Genomic DNA, 16,184 nt, shown 5'->3' on the forward strand with positions numbered 1-16,184 from the left:
GGAAGATGCAAGTACCAAGTCATCTCTTCTGCTCTGTGACAGGAATGAGAGCAACCACTGAAGTGAAGCTGCTTCTTCTGGCTGCTCATATTCATTACAAAAATAGGTACGTTTTTCTTTTAGAATCAGTGCCTGGTGCAGGAATTTACCAACACACTGTATAAAAGTCTGTGTAAAGTACCATTGAAGAGAAAGAAATAGTCATGGACCATTTATATATCTATATAGACACACACACTCACACACACATTAATAAATATAAAATTCATGTTTACACAGATCTAATTTAATATTCTCTGAAAAAAAACATATTTAAAGGGTTTCTTCCTTAGCTGCCACCCATGAATTGTCAATGTTCTTTATCTTGAAAGCAAAGGGGTAGACTTGGCACAACTACCCCTCTCTGCAACGTAAAGTGACGCATAAGGAGAAGGACCAGCCATACATTCTGAAGGGTTTTAATTCAGTGTTGGTAAATTGAAAAGGTATCAAAAGAATTTTCTGAACATATAAATACAAAGGTTAGAAATTGATTTAAAAATTGGAATTTAAATATAGTGCTCCAAGAAAACTAAGTCTTTTTCAAAACGTCTTGCTCAGGCCAAAGTTCAATGCTCACTGCTGTATTACTGCCACATGAAAGACACCCTAAGAGAAAGCCTGCCATCACAGCTAGGTTATTTTCCACTGCTGATTATTACACATGCATATACCCACACCTGTGTGCACAAACACATGCGCTGTCCTGCAAATAACCCACCTAGCAGGGTGAGGCTGATCTAATCACAGCCAAATAGCCACTAGGCAGCTGCAGAGATGCTCCAGCATGAAGTCACAGCTATGCTTCGATGAGGCGCAGATCAAAATGCAAGAAGGCATCACTTCCCAATCCCATCAGTTCCAGCAATCCAGATGACCTTGTAGTGTAACTGTTTTCTGCAGCACAGCTGGTTCCATTGTAAGCTACAGTTTACGACAGTAGTGTATGCTATAGTAGTAGCAGCTTTGGCATAATTTTTTCACCAGAAGGAAACACAAAGTTACATGACTGAACAATCTGTTGTATAACTGCAATCTAACGCACAGATTCTCACCAGATGCAGACCTTCAAGCAATGGCATTAAATTAGGAGTTGGATTAAAGGGCTCTGGAGATGACAGAAACAACTACAAATCCAGGGGAGAAACTGTGATGGGGAGCAGAAACAGGAGCTGCCTGAGAGACCAGCCGACAAGGAAAGACAGATCATTTGCTTCAGGATGGCATCTGCAAACTCCAAAGCTCTGTGTGCAGCAAGGGCTAAAATTATGAGGCTAGTCATGTTCCTTTAGAGGTTCGTTCTTAATGCCCTAGACCAACTTATTAGCAGCAGGACTAAATAAACCTGAAAGATTTTGCATCTGGGTAGAAACTCAATGCAAGGTCCTTTACCTTATCATTAAAGTAAAGCCTTAAAGTGATCAGGATCCTTCAGTGCTGCCTCCTGTTCAAAAACCTTCAAGACCCAAGCTGGCACTCTTAGAAGAGATGACAAGATGGTTGCACATGTACGAATGCTAGCCTAAGTGTTTCCAGTTCACTTTACGCTGCTTGTTTCTTACACTTACACTTGTCTTGCAGCAAGACAGCAAACAGGTCCCAGGCTGTACTTGTAAGAGCGTAGCTAGCTGTCCAAGGAAGTCATTTCAATGAGTGACTTTTTTCAACGGAGTGATTTTTCTTCCACTCCATCCAGCATTTGTCAGATCATGTCTGCAATACTGTACCCAGTTTTGGGCTCCCCAGCACAAGACAGACAGGAACCTCCTGCAGCAATTCCACTTGATGCCCTGGGGAACACAAGAATGTACAAGAAGATGTAAAAGTGATGTATAAGGAGAGGCCGAGACAAGCAGGTTGATTCGGCCTTAAGAAAAGGAAGCAAATGGGGAAAGTTTTACTAGTGTCTTCAACTACCTATTTGGAAGATGCAGAGAAGGCAGAGATAGGCTCTTCTCAGAGGTGTGATGTGACGAGAGACAATGAACCCATGCAGCTGCATGGGAAATCATTCTTAGATAGCTGGGAAATAGCTTTCACCTCATGGCTGGTCAGAGTGGAATAGGGATCAGAGTCATGGAACCTCTATCTCTGCAAACAAGGCAGCTGGACAAGGTCACAGCAATGTGATCTAGCTGGACCTGCTCTCAGCAGGAGGTTACAGCAGAGACCTCCAAAGGTTTCTTCCAACCCAAGTTACTCTATATTTCTACACAGCTACAGCTGGCCAGTGTCAGAGAAAACAGAGCTTTGATCTTCCCTAATGCTACACAGTTCTATGTGATCTGTTTATCCCAGTGATAAACTACAGTTTGTACGTCATAGTTTGAACCTCAGAAATGAAGATGGAACAACAAACCAGGTAGAATTTAATCCTTAGATGTAATAAACTTGAAGACACAGTTCTTGATCCTCGATGCAAAGATACAGACCTACTGCCAGATTACATCCTGTCACCCAAGATACCCAAACCTACGTACAGGAGGAAAACGTTTCTCTTTTCACCCCACATTTTGGCATTCATCTCTACATGCTAGCACACATCAAGAGTGATATCAGATCTATCACTGGGAAACCCCTTCACCAACACAGATGAAAAGTTCTAACAGCAATTTAACATTAAGCAGTCAGTTAAAACTGTTCCATACCACATCATGTGAAAGCTCAGGTCAGACATCCTCACTTGCTTAGATATCAATCCCTAGCCTTCTTGTGCTTCAAGTTTTATTTTACTGCTTACATTTCACTACTGAAAAAGGAGAGAAAAATGTGGAATTTAACTTGGAATGACAGTTCCAAGTCAGAACACAAGAGAGATGTCTGAAACATGCAAAACCAAGTCTGCTCTCCCTAAAACCTGAAGCCAGACCATGACATTGATTGCAGAAGCACTGCAAAGGCTCTAGCTGTTATTTAACTGCTTCTTTCTATTTCAAAGCTTTAACATGAAAACACAAGCCTGAACAAGCTGTGCCCAACAGTAACATGTCTAAAACACAGTATGAAAATTAAATACAGGTGAACTAATTGACCTTTCTCAACATGCTGTGGAGTTCCAGGTATCCCATAGGTATTTTCATCCTCCAGTCCTTGGGCAGAGCTTAATGCAAGGTGCTGCTCCCTTCACTGGATAAAAATGACTGGATATGCTACAGGGAACAGCATTAGTGGTATGGGGGAGGGAGGAATGGGGGAAGAAAAAAGGGTTTGGAAAGAATATATGAGCTAATCATGAGCTTCAATTCTGCGCTCAGCACTGTGTTGTGTTATCACTAAATCACATTAAATTGATCTGACTGTAAAAAGCTTCCTGTATCACAAGAGCCAAGGTCAAGACAAAACAATAACTAAGGAATTCCAGTGGAATAACCCCAAGAACAACCACATTCAGCTTTTGCAAATTGAGGCAACAAATGTTGCTATAAACAGACTGCAATCAAACTATAATTAGTCTTTGTCATTGCCTAAGATAAAAGAAAAATAAATCAATAGGGTAAGGTGAAAAGTGAATTCACGTACGAAAAGCTGAAGTTTTCCCAAGTCCAAGTTATAATAGGTTAAATACTCAACACACCTTGACCTTTGTTATACAGAGAGCAGAAGATGCAGTGAAGCTTCCTTATCCTCCTCCCCTTAAGCCTCCCCTCAGTTAATGTAATTACTTGAGGACATGAGATGCAATGTTGGGCAATAAAAACAAAGTAGACTATCAAGTCAAAATAATCTGAGTACTGCATATAACCATTAAGGTAAAAGTTTTCTTTCTAGCTGAAGACTTAATTCTACCATCAGATTAATTTTCACTACACTGCAGTGCTCCAAACTGAAAGCTGGAGAAAAAGCACCAGAGCAGTGCTGTCCTCCAGACCAAGCAGTGTGTTGAAAGATCCTGAAGGCCTGAAACAAGATGTCTCCGTCTCATGTGTCCAGATGAGGACCACACTTCTCCACAGCATCCAACAGCACTGAACTGTTATTTGACACAGTAGCAGGCAATGACATAGACAATCCTAAAAAAGAGAGAAATTACATGCAAGTGGAATGGCTGCTTCCTACATTAGCGGAGGGATGCAACAGACTGATGAAGCAAAGCCCCTCTGATAGGATGAACTGACAAGTTCCAGACACCTCAAGCAGAATGAGTGAGCAGATCAAAGATGCTTATCCTCAGCTCACATTTCAACCAGCAGGCACTGTGAGCCACTAAAGGAAGAATGAGAAAACTTACTCTGTTCTAAATACTTAGGAGGCAGATCTATACCCGCAACCTGAAGGTGGGCTTTCAAGAGGTATCCATGAAGCAGCAGCGGATGTATTTCTGTGGTGCTGGCATAGTTTACAGAAGTTTAGAGCCTAACTATTTAGACTTTCCAAGAGAAAAAGCAGCAGTAAAGAAAAATCCATACCCTGAACCGTATTCCGTTGGTTGCTCAGCTCACGCTGAGCAACTCACCCAATGTACTGGAAACCTAAAGCTCCCTAGCCTCAGGGCTGTTTCAGAGGCGTTGTCTGGCTCTAAACCAGCACTCACCCAAAAGTAATGATTAATCAGAGATAAACCATGCAGCACTCTCACTTGTGCATTCTTCCTTGAAGTCCACTTATTGAATTGACTTTGAAAAGGCTACAGAAAGCAGAGCTAATCCATGCGCTTTTCCACTATGCTGCACCTAGTGCTTCCTAGCAGAGAAAGTGACAGCCAGAGGCCAGCTTGCTTCAATTACTTTGTGGTCTGTAACAATCCTCCTTCACAGAATCATTTCAAAGTACTAACACCCAACCTAGTACCTTGTCACTAAAGGCACACACCTGAATTCTGAAAGCCTAGCTCTAAATAACCGAACTGTCCTGAATGTTTTGTGTGCCTCTAACTGCAGGAAGTAACCACGAACCAGGAGACCAAGAAATTCTTTCCTTCTTGCAGAAATACTTCTCCCAAAACAATTGGCTTGAAAATAAAACATGGCTGGATTTTATTCAAGCAGCGGGACTTGGCTATTCAATAGGATTTGGCAAAGAGAAAGGAAAACTAGAAGGGGAACAAGTGATGCCAGCTGTTACCTTATGGATTTCCTCTCCCTCCCCAGATTCCAGCAGACACTGAACATTGTGTCTTACCCTCTAATCCCCATGGACATACTGACAGTATCATTTACTGCACATTTGGGAATTCTTTTTGCAACATGTTTATGCAGTGGGCTTGCCTCTCTGCTTTGTGATAGCATTGTCAGAGCGTACAAGGCCACAAAGTGACAATAAATCAGTACACACAGGGGGATAACCCACCAAAGGCAAGTCCCATCCCTCTTAAATCTCTGTTGCCATTACCAAAGCCATAATATTTTCTCAATTAAAAGATCTCTGCTGTGCTGCCAGAAGACATGTTAGACAAAGGAATTGCAAACAGGCATCAAACCGAAGGGGTTAGCTGGAGGCTACATGCAGGGGTTGGTTTCTTTGCCAGTCACAAGGTGTCACATGTACCCACTGCTCCACGAGGCTGAAGTGACTCAAATCTGCTTTGCTCGTAACACGTACTTGTATTACGTGAAGAGCCTGGAATACAGTTTGAGTAAAAGCCTCCTCCTGCTGACCAACCCAAATGGTCCTCCAGGGAGGAGAGCTGGGAGAGGGAGTCAGACAATGAAAGGAAACCTCCAAATTCCCCTTGGAAAACATGTTCAAGACCACCAGTGACTTTTGCCACATGGAAAATAAAAGGCTTCTTTCGCCTTGGTCTCCACACCCTTACAGAATTTGTATTAAATACTGTATGAACTCTGCTGCCCCTCAGCCCAGCTCTCAACTTCCCCTCTCAGGATAAAACAGGAGCTTTGCCATCAGCCACAGCAGAAGGTCAGTGACAGACTCCCACCCAGCCTTGGCCTCCTGGCTGCTGTTCACAGCACCACCGGGAGGTGAATGCAGACTGCTTTAGTGCAGAAGACCAACCAGTATTTTCTCAGGTTCACAGAGACAGTGGCAATGTGCTCACCTACAGTGCTATTCTAAACAAAACCTCGTGCTCCAGCACAGGATGTGATCAATCAAATGCACACAGAACCTTTTGGAGACACCCTTCCCCATGTGATTCTCAGTCATTGAGATACTTTGGCTGCTGTCCAGAGCAAGTGATGAATAATTGTAAGAAATAATTGAAGGTACAAACCCCTTTGTTTTTAATATCTTTACAGGAACTACATTAATACAGTTCCTCTGTCATCTTATTCTCCCTCAGAGGGAATGGAGAGAAATTGCATCTGGAAATCCAGGTGGCTGAGCCCTGTAACTCTTCCTCCTGAATCCCACATAAATAAACATTAGTTCATATCCAGATCTTTTCTGTTTTCAAAACCAAATTCATTTGCCTTTTTCCTTTCAGCTTGGTACCATGTTTCTTTAATGTTGTTGCTAGATACTGCACCCATCTTTCAGCATTTGATTGCCTTAGGTGGCCTTTTTAAAATGGTCCTGTGGTTCAAAGCTCTAAGAAGCACAGTATTAAGGCATAGAAAATGAGGAGTTCTCTTTCCAGGGAGCAGACTGTATTTGTGTTACATTCCTTTAGATGCTGAACTGCAAATCCCATCCCCTTGGAGCCAAAAGGGGAAAAGACAGTCAGAAATATCCCAGCAGTCATACAATCAGTTGTCTGTATTTTTTTTTTTTGTTTTTTTTTGAATCTTTAAAAACAAAACAGAAGAGGAAAAAAATCCCATAGGTAAAGACAGAACAGAGTTCCAGATATGGGTTCCTGGGAGGGGTTTTCCATTCTTTTTGGCACCTTGTGATTCTAACAGCTGTTGTCCTCCCATTGAATAACAATCTGACTTGAAAGAGCTCTTTATCCACTATGGTTTGAGCTGTTACAGTTGTGGTTTGTTTTTCAAAGAAGCTGCTTTAGGACTCCTGGCATCCCATGCCCACCCTGCATCGCTCCAACTCCTCCCACTGCTTCTTCATTCACTGGTTGCCTGTCCTTGTGGCACTGCAGATGTGATGACTCCAGTTTGGGCTGGGACTGCTCCACTGGACTCTTCTATCCGGGGTCTTTTGACTTCAGGTTCACTGGAGGAGGCTGCTGCTGTCTCTTCGGTCCCTGTCTCGCATACTCTGCTGACTACAACAGGAGTGGATGAGCTGGCCTGGGCTGCAAGAAGCTGCAATGGATTTGTGAGAGCTGGGAAATAGGACAAGAGAGAGAAAGTGAATTAGTGTGATGAAGCAGCACAAGTGTCTGCTATTCCAGAAAGCAAGAAAACAACACACCACGGTCAGATGCAACAGCTGGCACATACTCAAGGGTGGTTTTCAAGTCCCTTTTGAAAGGCTTTGTTTCTCCCTCTTCCCCCACCATCTCAGCTTACCAAAGCAGTAATGACCAGAACTTCCTTCTTCCTACCCATTATCAAACAAGGGATTGCCAGCTAAGCATTCCTCTCTAGAAAGAGAGGATCAAACCCCTATTAAAATTACAGCACACCTCCTCTTTGAGGGGTAGCTCTCTGGCCACCTACAACCAGAACTTGCAAGCTAAATCATCTGTGTGCTGTGCCTTCAATTTAGAGGGCTCTCTTTAGCCCTGCCTGCACAGTAACAACAGCCAGTCTTTTGGGAAACTAGATCAGAATCTAAATATTGAATGTATTGACATCTCACTTGTAAAAAGGGCAGGAAAGAGCTTACCCCATACAACCAAGTGCATTCCCACCAGAACTGGGATGAGAACGTAGGAATCTTTGGGTCTAATCTTGTATTCCAGTACTAACAAAAGGTTTTACCCTCCCATTAATGAAAGCGGTGAGAAAAAAAGACCATTTAGTAGCAACCCTCCGTAAAAATGTCTACAATTTCTAGTTCCAGACAGAGAATGTGCTTACACACTGGCTCTGGCACACACCACTGCTTGAAAAACAAAACACATGCAGTTTTTGGCCTCTGCATCAATCGGAGAGGCAGCCAAAGCGGACTCGGGAGACAGCACATCCTCTGCCCTCCAGACTGATTTGCAAAGGATGGAAGGACAGAACGTTAGGGGTGTGCTGACTAAGTGTAGCAAAAAAGAGCCCTAGGATAAATAAACAAAGCAAACAGAACAAAGGTCCTCAAAGCCCAGCAACTTCTCCCAGGGCAGGGGAAGGGGGGTGTAGAGTATCAAGAGGATGAAGGAAAAAAAAATAGGGTTAGGATGAGGGCAGTCACCAATTACACTGCAGTGACTTGGGAGAACCTAAACCATGCAGCTGAAAAGATACTAGCTTCCTACAGACAGGAGTCAAGAAACTCAGGCTCCATTTTGTGAACTAGAAAATTCACTACCACTTACAGAAACCCCCTCAGATGCAAATGGAATACTTTCCAGTTTGAGGACAGTGCTAGAAACATTTTGATGAGATTAGGATGTCTCAACATAAAAATGTTAAGTACAAAACTAATTCTACAATAGACAAACATCACTGCTGGGTAGCAGCAGCTCCACATATCTGATTATTTAATACCTTTACATCCTAGTTACATAAAACCTTATAGCTATCTTCATTGCTCCAATGAGATTCTTGCAATTCAAGTGCAAGCCAGGTGATACTGCAAACAGACATGGCAGGTATAAACACTCCTACCTTCACAAGAGCCATCAAAATCCCCCCAGTGCCCTTTCATTTCAAACTCCCCATAAGCACCAGCCTGGGACAGCAGAGGTGCTTAGCATCTCACTGAAATGGGCTGTAAGAAACCTGGATATACCATCCCCCATCATCATCCTTAACTGACCAAAATCTGAGACACTGAGCAAGTAATAAAAAGAGGCTGCCAAGACAAAGCTAGCATGGGATTTTAAAAATCAGACTTGACAAATGACTAGAACACATCCTGTATATTAAAAAAACCTGAAACAGATCCTGTTACTCTCAGGCTCTATGACCTTAAGATGAGAAAGTAAGTTATTTTCTTAGTACTCTATGGAATCATTTCACAAGATGCTTGAAGCAAAGGCTCTTGGTCAGAAGAAAACAAATGAAAACAGGCTATATACAAGACTCACTAACACTTTCAACAAGTAACCCTCAAAATGTGAAGCAGTAATAAATATATAGCCAAGGACAAAGGAAAGACAGGACTTTTCAGAAGCAGTGCTAGATAGCAACTGAGGGAAGGGAACAGAAGTGGACAGAAGTATATCCATGACTGATATTCACAGCCACAGGAGTTGAAGAATTGGAATACCTTTGAAAGTGGACAACTTGGACACATGGAACAACTTGATATGTACTAAGAAGAGAAACCCTTAGAGCTTTACAACCTAACTGCTAAGCTCAGAAGGAAATCAAACACCACAAAGTGATGGAAACAGAGCCTACCATAAGCACTGCCAGTGATGCTGTTGGTGGGGACGGCATGTTTCCCATTCTGAGTGACTGCCCTCACGGGGAGCTGATGCTGTCCAATGGTCACTGGAGCTGCCTGCTGAAGGATTGTGACTGTCTGTCCTGGAACACCCTGTGCCATCTGACTGGCAACTGTCTGAATAACACGGCTGGCTGTAGGTATCGTGGCAAATGCGATCGTTGGCTTTTCATCCATGCCTGCTTGAGAGTAAAAAGAGACAACCATCATTTACTACCCTGCCTCAGGAGCAGGCTTTACTCTCATAAACAGTTTAGCAGTGATATATACCCCAGGCTTACAAATGTGAAAATACCTCAGCACCACAGAAGGTCGGGGAAAACACTAAAATATTCTCTATTGTACATATACCCTATAAATATTAAGATCATTTTTCTTATAGCCAAAGAAAATAAAATCAAGATAATAAACTTGACCCTTTGTCCTAAAAAGGCACCATCTCCCTTACTGGCACATTATGGCTGTGATCACTGCAAATCTCAGCTTACTTTGTAATTACAGGCAAATTGGCCTGACTTTCAATACTACACAGCAGGAGAGGGCATTAAGTCCTTAAAGAATGCCTGGAGCTAGAAGTCTGCAACAGCCTGCTGTCAGGTGTGCACATAGGTTGATTTACAAGGAGGTCTTTCCATAATTGCAAGCTTTTGCCAGCTATGGAAGTACAGGAAGAAACCAGAAAGAAGTAAAAAATAGTAAGAAAAAGGAGGAATGAGTTCATGGACAGAAACAACTGTTTCAGAGCACTCAACCACTTATCTCGCTTCCCAACACAAGTAAGGGGTCAATTCAGCAGGTATGTAACACATAGAGGACAGCCTCCTGCAGGGCATGCAGGAAAGGAAAGCCACTCTTCTTCAAGGTTTTAGGGTCTCAAAGCAGAGAAAGCAGGAAGCACAAACTCATTAGTCCTGTAGGAAGAGAAAGACTTCTCCCATTTTAATATTAGTAGACTTGTAAGAAGAGTGGAATTATATGGCACAAAAGCACTGAGCTTCCCAAACTGATGGGAAGCAGGGAAAGAAAAGGCAAGGAAAGCAGAGATATAAGGATGGAAAATGGAGCAACTAGCAAAGACAAAGGGAAAGTAGAGACTAGAAAAGGACACGAGTAGGAATAAGAAAGGGACAAGTAGGAAAAGAGCAAATGACACCAAGAATTAGTGAATGAAAGAATGGAGCAGGTGACAAGCAGCTGCAACTGCTAGTACTTCAGGAACATGTATAGGATCCAGACAGGAATTTCTAGAGAATGCAAATGAAACTCAAGCATGATGAAGTAAAAATGCCAGTGGTCCTGCTACTGCAGCAGGGGAAAGTCTTTGTCATTTCTCTCTTTCCCTTAGAGAAGAGTCATTGCCCCACTACCCACATAAAAGCAATCAGAGTAACCAGTCTTGCTGCTGGTACACCACACACCTTGTAGCACTAAGGACTTTCGAAATGGTGAGCAGACAAGGTGTTGTCTACATCACAGCAGGAGAACATTTAACTCACTAAAACCCCCAAGGCTGGAATTTCCAGCTTAGGAAAAAAAAGGAGGCCTTTGTTGTAACTGGTTTTTGAAGACTGCTTTAACGGGGTACTGCCTGCACTTCCAGAAGCACATGCTTTCCTCTAGGAATCCAGGCCTGCAGAAAAGAAAGGCTCAATCATTTATTCACAAGGCCATCTGAAGCAGAGACTTTCAGCCTTTCCTAGGCCATCTTTTTTTGGCTACAAAATGCACCCATTTCCATAGCACATCCAGCTGACCAATACACAAGCATAGTACTGATACTGGGGATAATGTAAATATTTAAAGCACTGCATGTTTTTTCAGCCTCCAAAGTCTCTTAAATTTGCTCCCCACAGGAGATAAGTGAGCGCAGTCACCCTGCTCGTTCCTGAAGACATCAAATGGACAAGCTATTACTTGGTTTAAGTTTTAGCTTAAGAGAAACATCTTTGATTGAGGGCTAAGCACCCAGACAGTGAAAACAGTGTCTGACAACCCCCCCACAAGCCTGCTCAAGACTTAGCAGAGTAGTAAAGCAGGTGAAAAGCTACCTCGGTGGTCACCAGCTAAGTCCAACACTGTTCCTGCTGCTTCATGAGCTCCTCCTGCTGTGCCCTGGTTTGTGAGGATGTATCCATTTGCAGAGTTTGCAGAGGAGGTCACAACTCGGACCATTGTAACAGTGGGAGCTTGCTGCACGACGTGAATTGCGTGACATGAAGGCTGTTGAGAAGTCACTATTGACGCTGGCATGTACGCGACTGGCTTTGCCACCAGAGTAGATGGTCGGGGAGGAACAGCCATAATCACTGGCTGGGCACTGACTGGAGATCCTGAACAGAACAGAGGAGCATACATTAGTAGGAGAGGAGAAAAAGGCCTCCATTCATTTCACCTGTGCACTTCTAATCTCTGCAATAATCCTTCAGCACTGGCAGGAGTAGGGAACGAAAAATAAAGCTTCAAAAATAACCACCTTCAATCTTCTCTTTCCTAACTCACAAAACCCCCACCTGCCATGTGAGCACGTATCTGTGAGCAAAAGCCACAACAGGCACAAAAAAATGCAGCTTTACTTAATGAGCTTTGCCTTCCAACTTCACCAGGAACACCCCACACATCAGGCCAGTCACAGCACAGCTGACAAGCAGATACTTACCAGGGCTTAACAAATTACCCTGGCCCTGGCCACAGCACCACAGAGCTCTGCGTAGCCACGCTGATCTTATCCAGAAGGCTGGTAGATGAATGAGTGAGCTACCACTGCCATGGCTACTCTGCTGCCAGGTCTAGTTCAAGGTTAGCCCATGTGTTTCTACACATTCCTTCATCTCTTGCCCCCTCATCCAAAGAGCAGTAAGAAAAATGCTCTGAAGTTGCATATGCATCATCAGTCTCTAACAACAAAGTGGAAAGAGAGACCTAGATCCTCCTTTAACACACTGTAAGAAGCATTCCAGTGGTGTCCTTAGCATGGCCCTTGGTGCAGCTGAAGTCACCCTTTGTGAAACAAGAGCTACTCACCAGGTGCACTCTGTGAATACCGATACTCTGGAACTGAGGCTAACTTTGACCCAAAGTCATGATCATGTGGAATGGGTGAGCCCTCCCGTGATAGGCACTCTGGAGTCTGTAGGCCACTAGAGTGAGGGGACAGCAGGCCAGGGTGAGTAGGGGAGGCAGGAGCACTCCTGAAACACCAAAACATAGTGTTGGCAAGTGTACATGCATTTTGACCAGAAGACAGCAGCAGAGACCAAGAGTTACCTCTAGGAAAGGATTCTCCATCAGAAAAGACAGCTTTTCTCCCACACTACCCAATATATAGTCTTGTTGAGAAGAGTTGAAAGGTACACAGTAATGCTCTAGCACTAAATACTGTCATACTATTCCTTGCTGAAGGAAACTGGACCCAGAGTATGCTTAACATTTCATTTTAAGACCCACTGCTGGCAGAGAAGCTGTAAATGCCTCATGTTCAGATCAGTTTTATAGTTTCAGGCTGTTCCCAAAGCATCTTTGCCAGTGTTTGAGAGTGATGGGAGAGGAAGAAAGATGCCAACGTGGATGCAAGTGTCTTGCCCCCACGTATGCTTGCAGAGCGGCTACTCCCCCTTCTCCCCACTGCATCCCACCTCTGGTCTCAGAGAGGCACCAAACACACAAGGAATTGAACATTTCTTTAAAGACAAAGGCCAGAGAAACTGATCAGCTGAAAACTTCTCCTCCTGCTTCCTCCCCCTCATTTTACCAGACAAAAAAAGAAGAGGTGTGGGAGAACGTTACATGAAACTGCTCCAGCTAGTGTTTAATTGCAAGCCTTATCCTCACAGTTATAGGGCTCAGAGAAAGCTCTCACTGCACACAGCTCCTGTTCTGCAGTTACACTGCAGTGGCTTACGCAGAACCCCCCCATTGCTTCACTGCTGACAACCACAATCGACATGGTCTTTCCCTATAGGAAAGTGTTTCAAATACCAGAGAAGTTATTCCTCCTATGATCTAATCCACATCTAAACACAGCTTTCCTGAAGTGAGGGACTGGCATCTGAAAATACTCCAGTGATAAATGCTGTGAATTTCTTTGAAATGATGCCAAACCAGATATGTTATTTGATGCACTTTTGTAGTTTGCTTCTGGATTTTATTTTATCTTCCTTTTTGGTAAGCATTTAAGAAGTCAGAGCAATTTTCAGATTATGCCTCAGGACAATCTAACTGTATGAGCTCTCCAGCTATACACAGCAGCAAAGTTTGCTCACTGTATGTTGGTTTTTGTTTTGCTTTCTTTGTAATGAGTTTGGCACAGCGATGAGAGGAAACTCAAGTTACCTGGAGGAGAGAGGCCCAAAAGGTGTTCGGAAGCAGGACACTCCTCTTTGCCTTCGTTTTCTAAATGCTTGCTCTACTAGTTTGGCTTCAGAGGCAGGGTCAATTCGCCAAAAGGAGCCTTTTCCAGGCTCCTCCTGGGAGCGTGGGACTTTAATAAAGTAACGGTTCAAGGAGAGGTTGTGCCGAATGGAATTCTGCAGGAAGCAGAGGAATGAGATGATTATTTTGACAAGAGGATGTATATAACAAAGACGAATGGGCTTCACCACACAGCCTGGAAAAGTAAAATCCACACTGCCAGAATCAGTGGTGAAGGCAGATACAAGTCACTTGACTCACACAGCTCTGGAGTCACAGAAGTGCTGCAAGAGAAAACCTGGGGAAACATGTCAGAGTTTCTACTAACCATGCTGACGGGTTTGCTTGGTACTTAACTATCACTTAAAGACATCTGGAGCCAGGCAATGCAGTGACTTTTCTGTGGAAAGCAATGAAAGCAAAGCTTTTGCTGATGCAGGGGGAAATCACTGCAAACCACATCAGAACTCTCTCAAAAGACAGGCTTTATTTTAGGCAAGCAGAAAAATATTGCCTGAGCCTGTGCTGCTTACCTGCCAAACGATCACCAGGGTGCCCAAACATGCCCTAAAGGACACTGCATTTCATGGTAATCATAATGCAAGCCAGCCAACATGCCCTCAGACAGCTGTCTGAGAAGAATCCATCATCTGTGTGGCACTAGTCTGGCACTGTGCAGCTCTCCAGATGCTTACAAGACTATTTATGCTTTTAATTGCAAAAGCCCACCTTTTACTGGGTGTAGCACTGCCTTTTGGGCTAGGGGAAAGGCTCAGTGAGCCCAGGTGTGCACAGGCTCATTTCTGTTCCACTTTCAATACAAAACAAGAGCTTCTGTAGCAGCTTTAGACAACCTCTTCACAAACGAAGCCTTACAACATTATTGGTAGTGGGGAGGAAAAGGCAACTCATCCTCCACTGAAACGCAGCTCTCTTTGAAGCAGGATCCAGTAACTGGTTCGTAAAGCACAACTCTGCTGAGCAGGTTAAGGCAGGAAGTGAATTCCACAATTAATCAGAACTGCAGGGAAAAGCCAGGGAGGCAAAAATGTATTTATTCCAACTTTACTCAAAGTGCACCAAGCAATACTGCTCCTGCCAGCTGAATGCAATGAAATCACCAGCTGCAAGAAGCTTTCCAGCTGCATTCGTGTGTTATATTCAAATCACAACACCTATTTGAGAGGTGTGATGCCAAGAAAAAGTCTGAAAGCAGGTGGAGCTGAGGTTTCTAAAACTTTGAAAGCAGCCCTCAAACGAACACTTAAGCTTGATTTAGCATGTGTTAACTACTTCCAAACTCTCCTATGAAGCTGGTGAGGTTTCCTTTAATACCACAAGAAACACACAGACTCAAAGTTCCCCCAGTTCTCATTCTGAGATTCGAAACTTGCCAACTGTGACTTAGACAATGCAGTTGATACAGTGGGAAAACAAAACATCTGGGATCACTTAAGGTACTGTGGTTAAAAACTGGGACCTCAGTTTTGGGTTGGCCGTCTTCTGCCTGGACAGATCATGCCAAACAAAGACCAGGTAAAGGATTGAGCAAGATTAAGGCAAGTCTCTGGGCAAAGGAGTGACTGTTAGCAAGGATGTGGGAAAATAAACATACAAAAATGAAAGATGCATGAGTAGAGTATTAAAAGGGTTTCAAGAACCCAAGAGCCCAATAGTAACACACTACATTGCCATAGAAAGTATTTAAAAATACTAATCACCCTCAAACAAACTAGTTAGCTTACGTTAAACAAATTCACTCTGGGAACAGTCAAAGCAGCTCTATTCCCAGTGCCCCAAAACTTTAATACATGCATTTCAAAGCAGATAAGCCCTGTCAAAGTAGTTTAAAAGCTTGTCAGTGTCAAGAACTCACCTGCCAGCCTTTGTCAGCCGTTCTGTAATATGGATAATGCTTGGTAATGTGGGCATAGATCCCACTTAGTGTTAATTGCCTGTCCTGTGCTGAAGATATAGCTTGCACAATTAGCTGAGCATAAGAATAGGGTGGCTTGGACTCATCCTAAGGAGAAAACCAAACAGATTTAGTCACTAGCAAAGAACAATATGAACTGAACAAGCACACTGGGCTGTAATTTTCACAGATGCTAAGACAACAGCTGGGGCAACTAAGAGCAGCATCACCCTCTTCCCTCTCACTCCCATTTAATACTGCCAAATCCCAATTTAGCACTGAGCCAAATTAAAGTATCTCCTTCCCTCTCCCCACAAGCACACACAAAAACCTCATCTTAAATCTGATTCCATTCCTCACCAAATCTACCACCAGCTTAGAGCAGCACAAGGAAGAGGATCAGGACATGCAATTGAAAGCA

At 43.4% G+C, this 16,184-nt stretch overlaps 1 protein-coding gene across 2 annotated transcripts in view; it reads right to left on the reverse strand.

The window, feature by feature from the left end:
- Positions 1 to 6,194: 6,194 nt before the first annotated feature.
- The window catches only part of FOXK1 (forkhead box K1), a 48,217-nt gene continuing 38,227 nt past the window's right edge, over positions 6,195 to 16,184 (reverse strand). The window contains exons 4-9 of one of the 2 annotated variants that reach the window (XM_062613566.1): positions 15,725 to 15,871; positions 13,771 to 13,964; positions 12,463 to 12,629; positions 11,490 to 11,771; positions 9,396 to 9,620; positions 6,195 to 7,219 (exon numbers count right to left, since the gene is read on the reverse strand). In XM_062613566.1, coding sequence (XP_062469550.1) covers positions 6,999 to 7,219; positions 9,396 to 9,620; positions 11,490 to 11,771; positions 12,463 to 12,629; positions 13,771 to 13,964; positions 15,725 to 15,871 — 1,236 coding nt within the window. In that variant the 3' untranslated portion in view covers positions 6,195 to 6,998. Of the gene's footprint in view, positions 7,220 to 9,395; positions 9,624 to 11,489; positions 11,772 to 12,462; positions 12,630 to 13,770; positions 13,965 to 15,724; positions 15,872 to 16,184 lie in introns of both variants that reach the window. The other variant, XM_062613565.1, reaches the window with a different exon arrangement.

This window comes from Pezoporus occidentalis, unplaced genomic scaffold (genome assembly GCF_034315485.1).
Source record: "Pezoporus occidentalis ecotype Australia unplaced genomic scaffold, CSIRO_AGI_Poc_V1 ctg169, whole genome shotgun sequence".
NCBI lineage: Eukaryota > Metazoa > Chordata > Aves > Psittaciformes > Psittacidae > Pezoporus > Pezoporus occidentalis.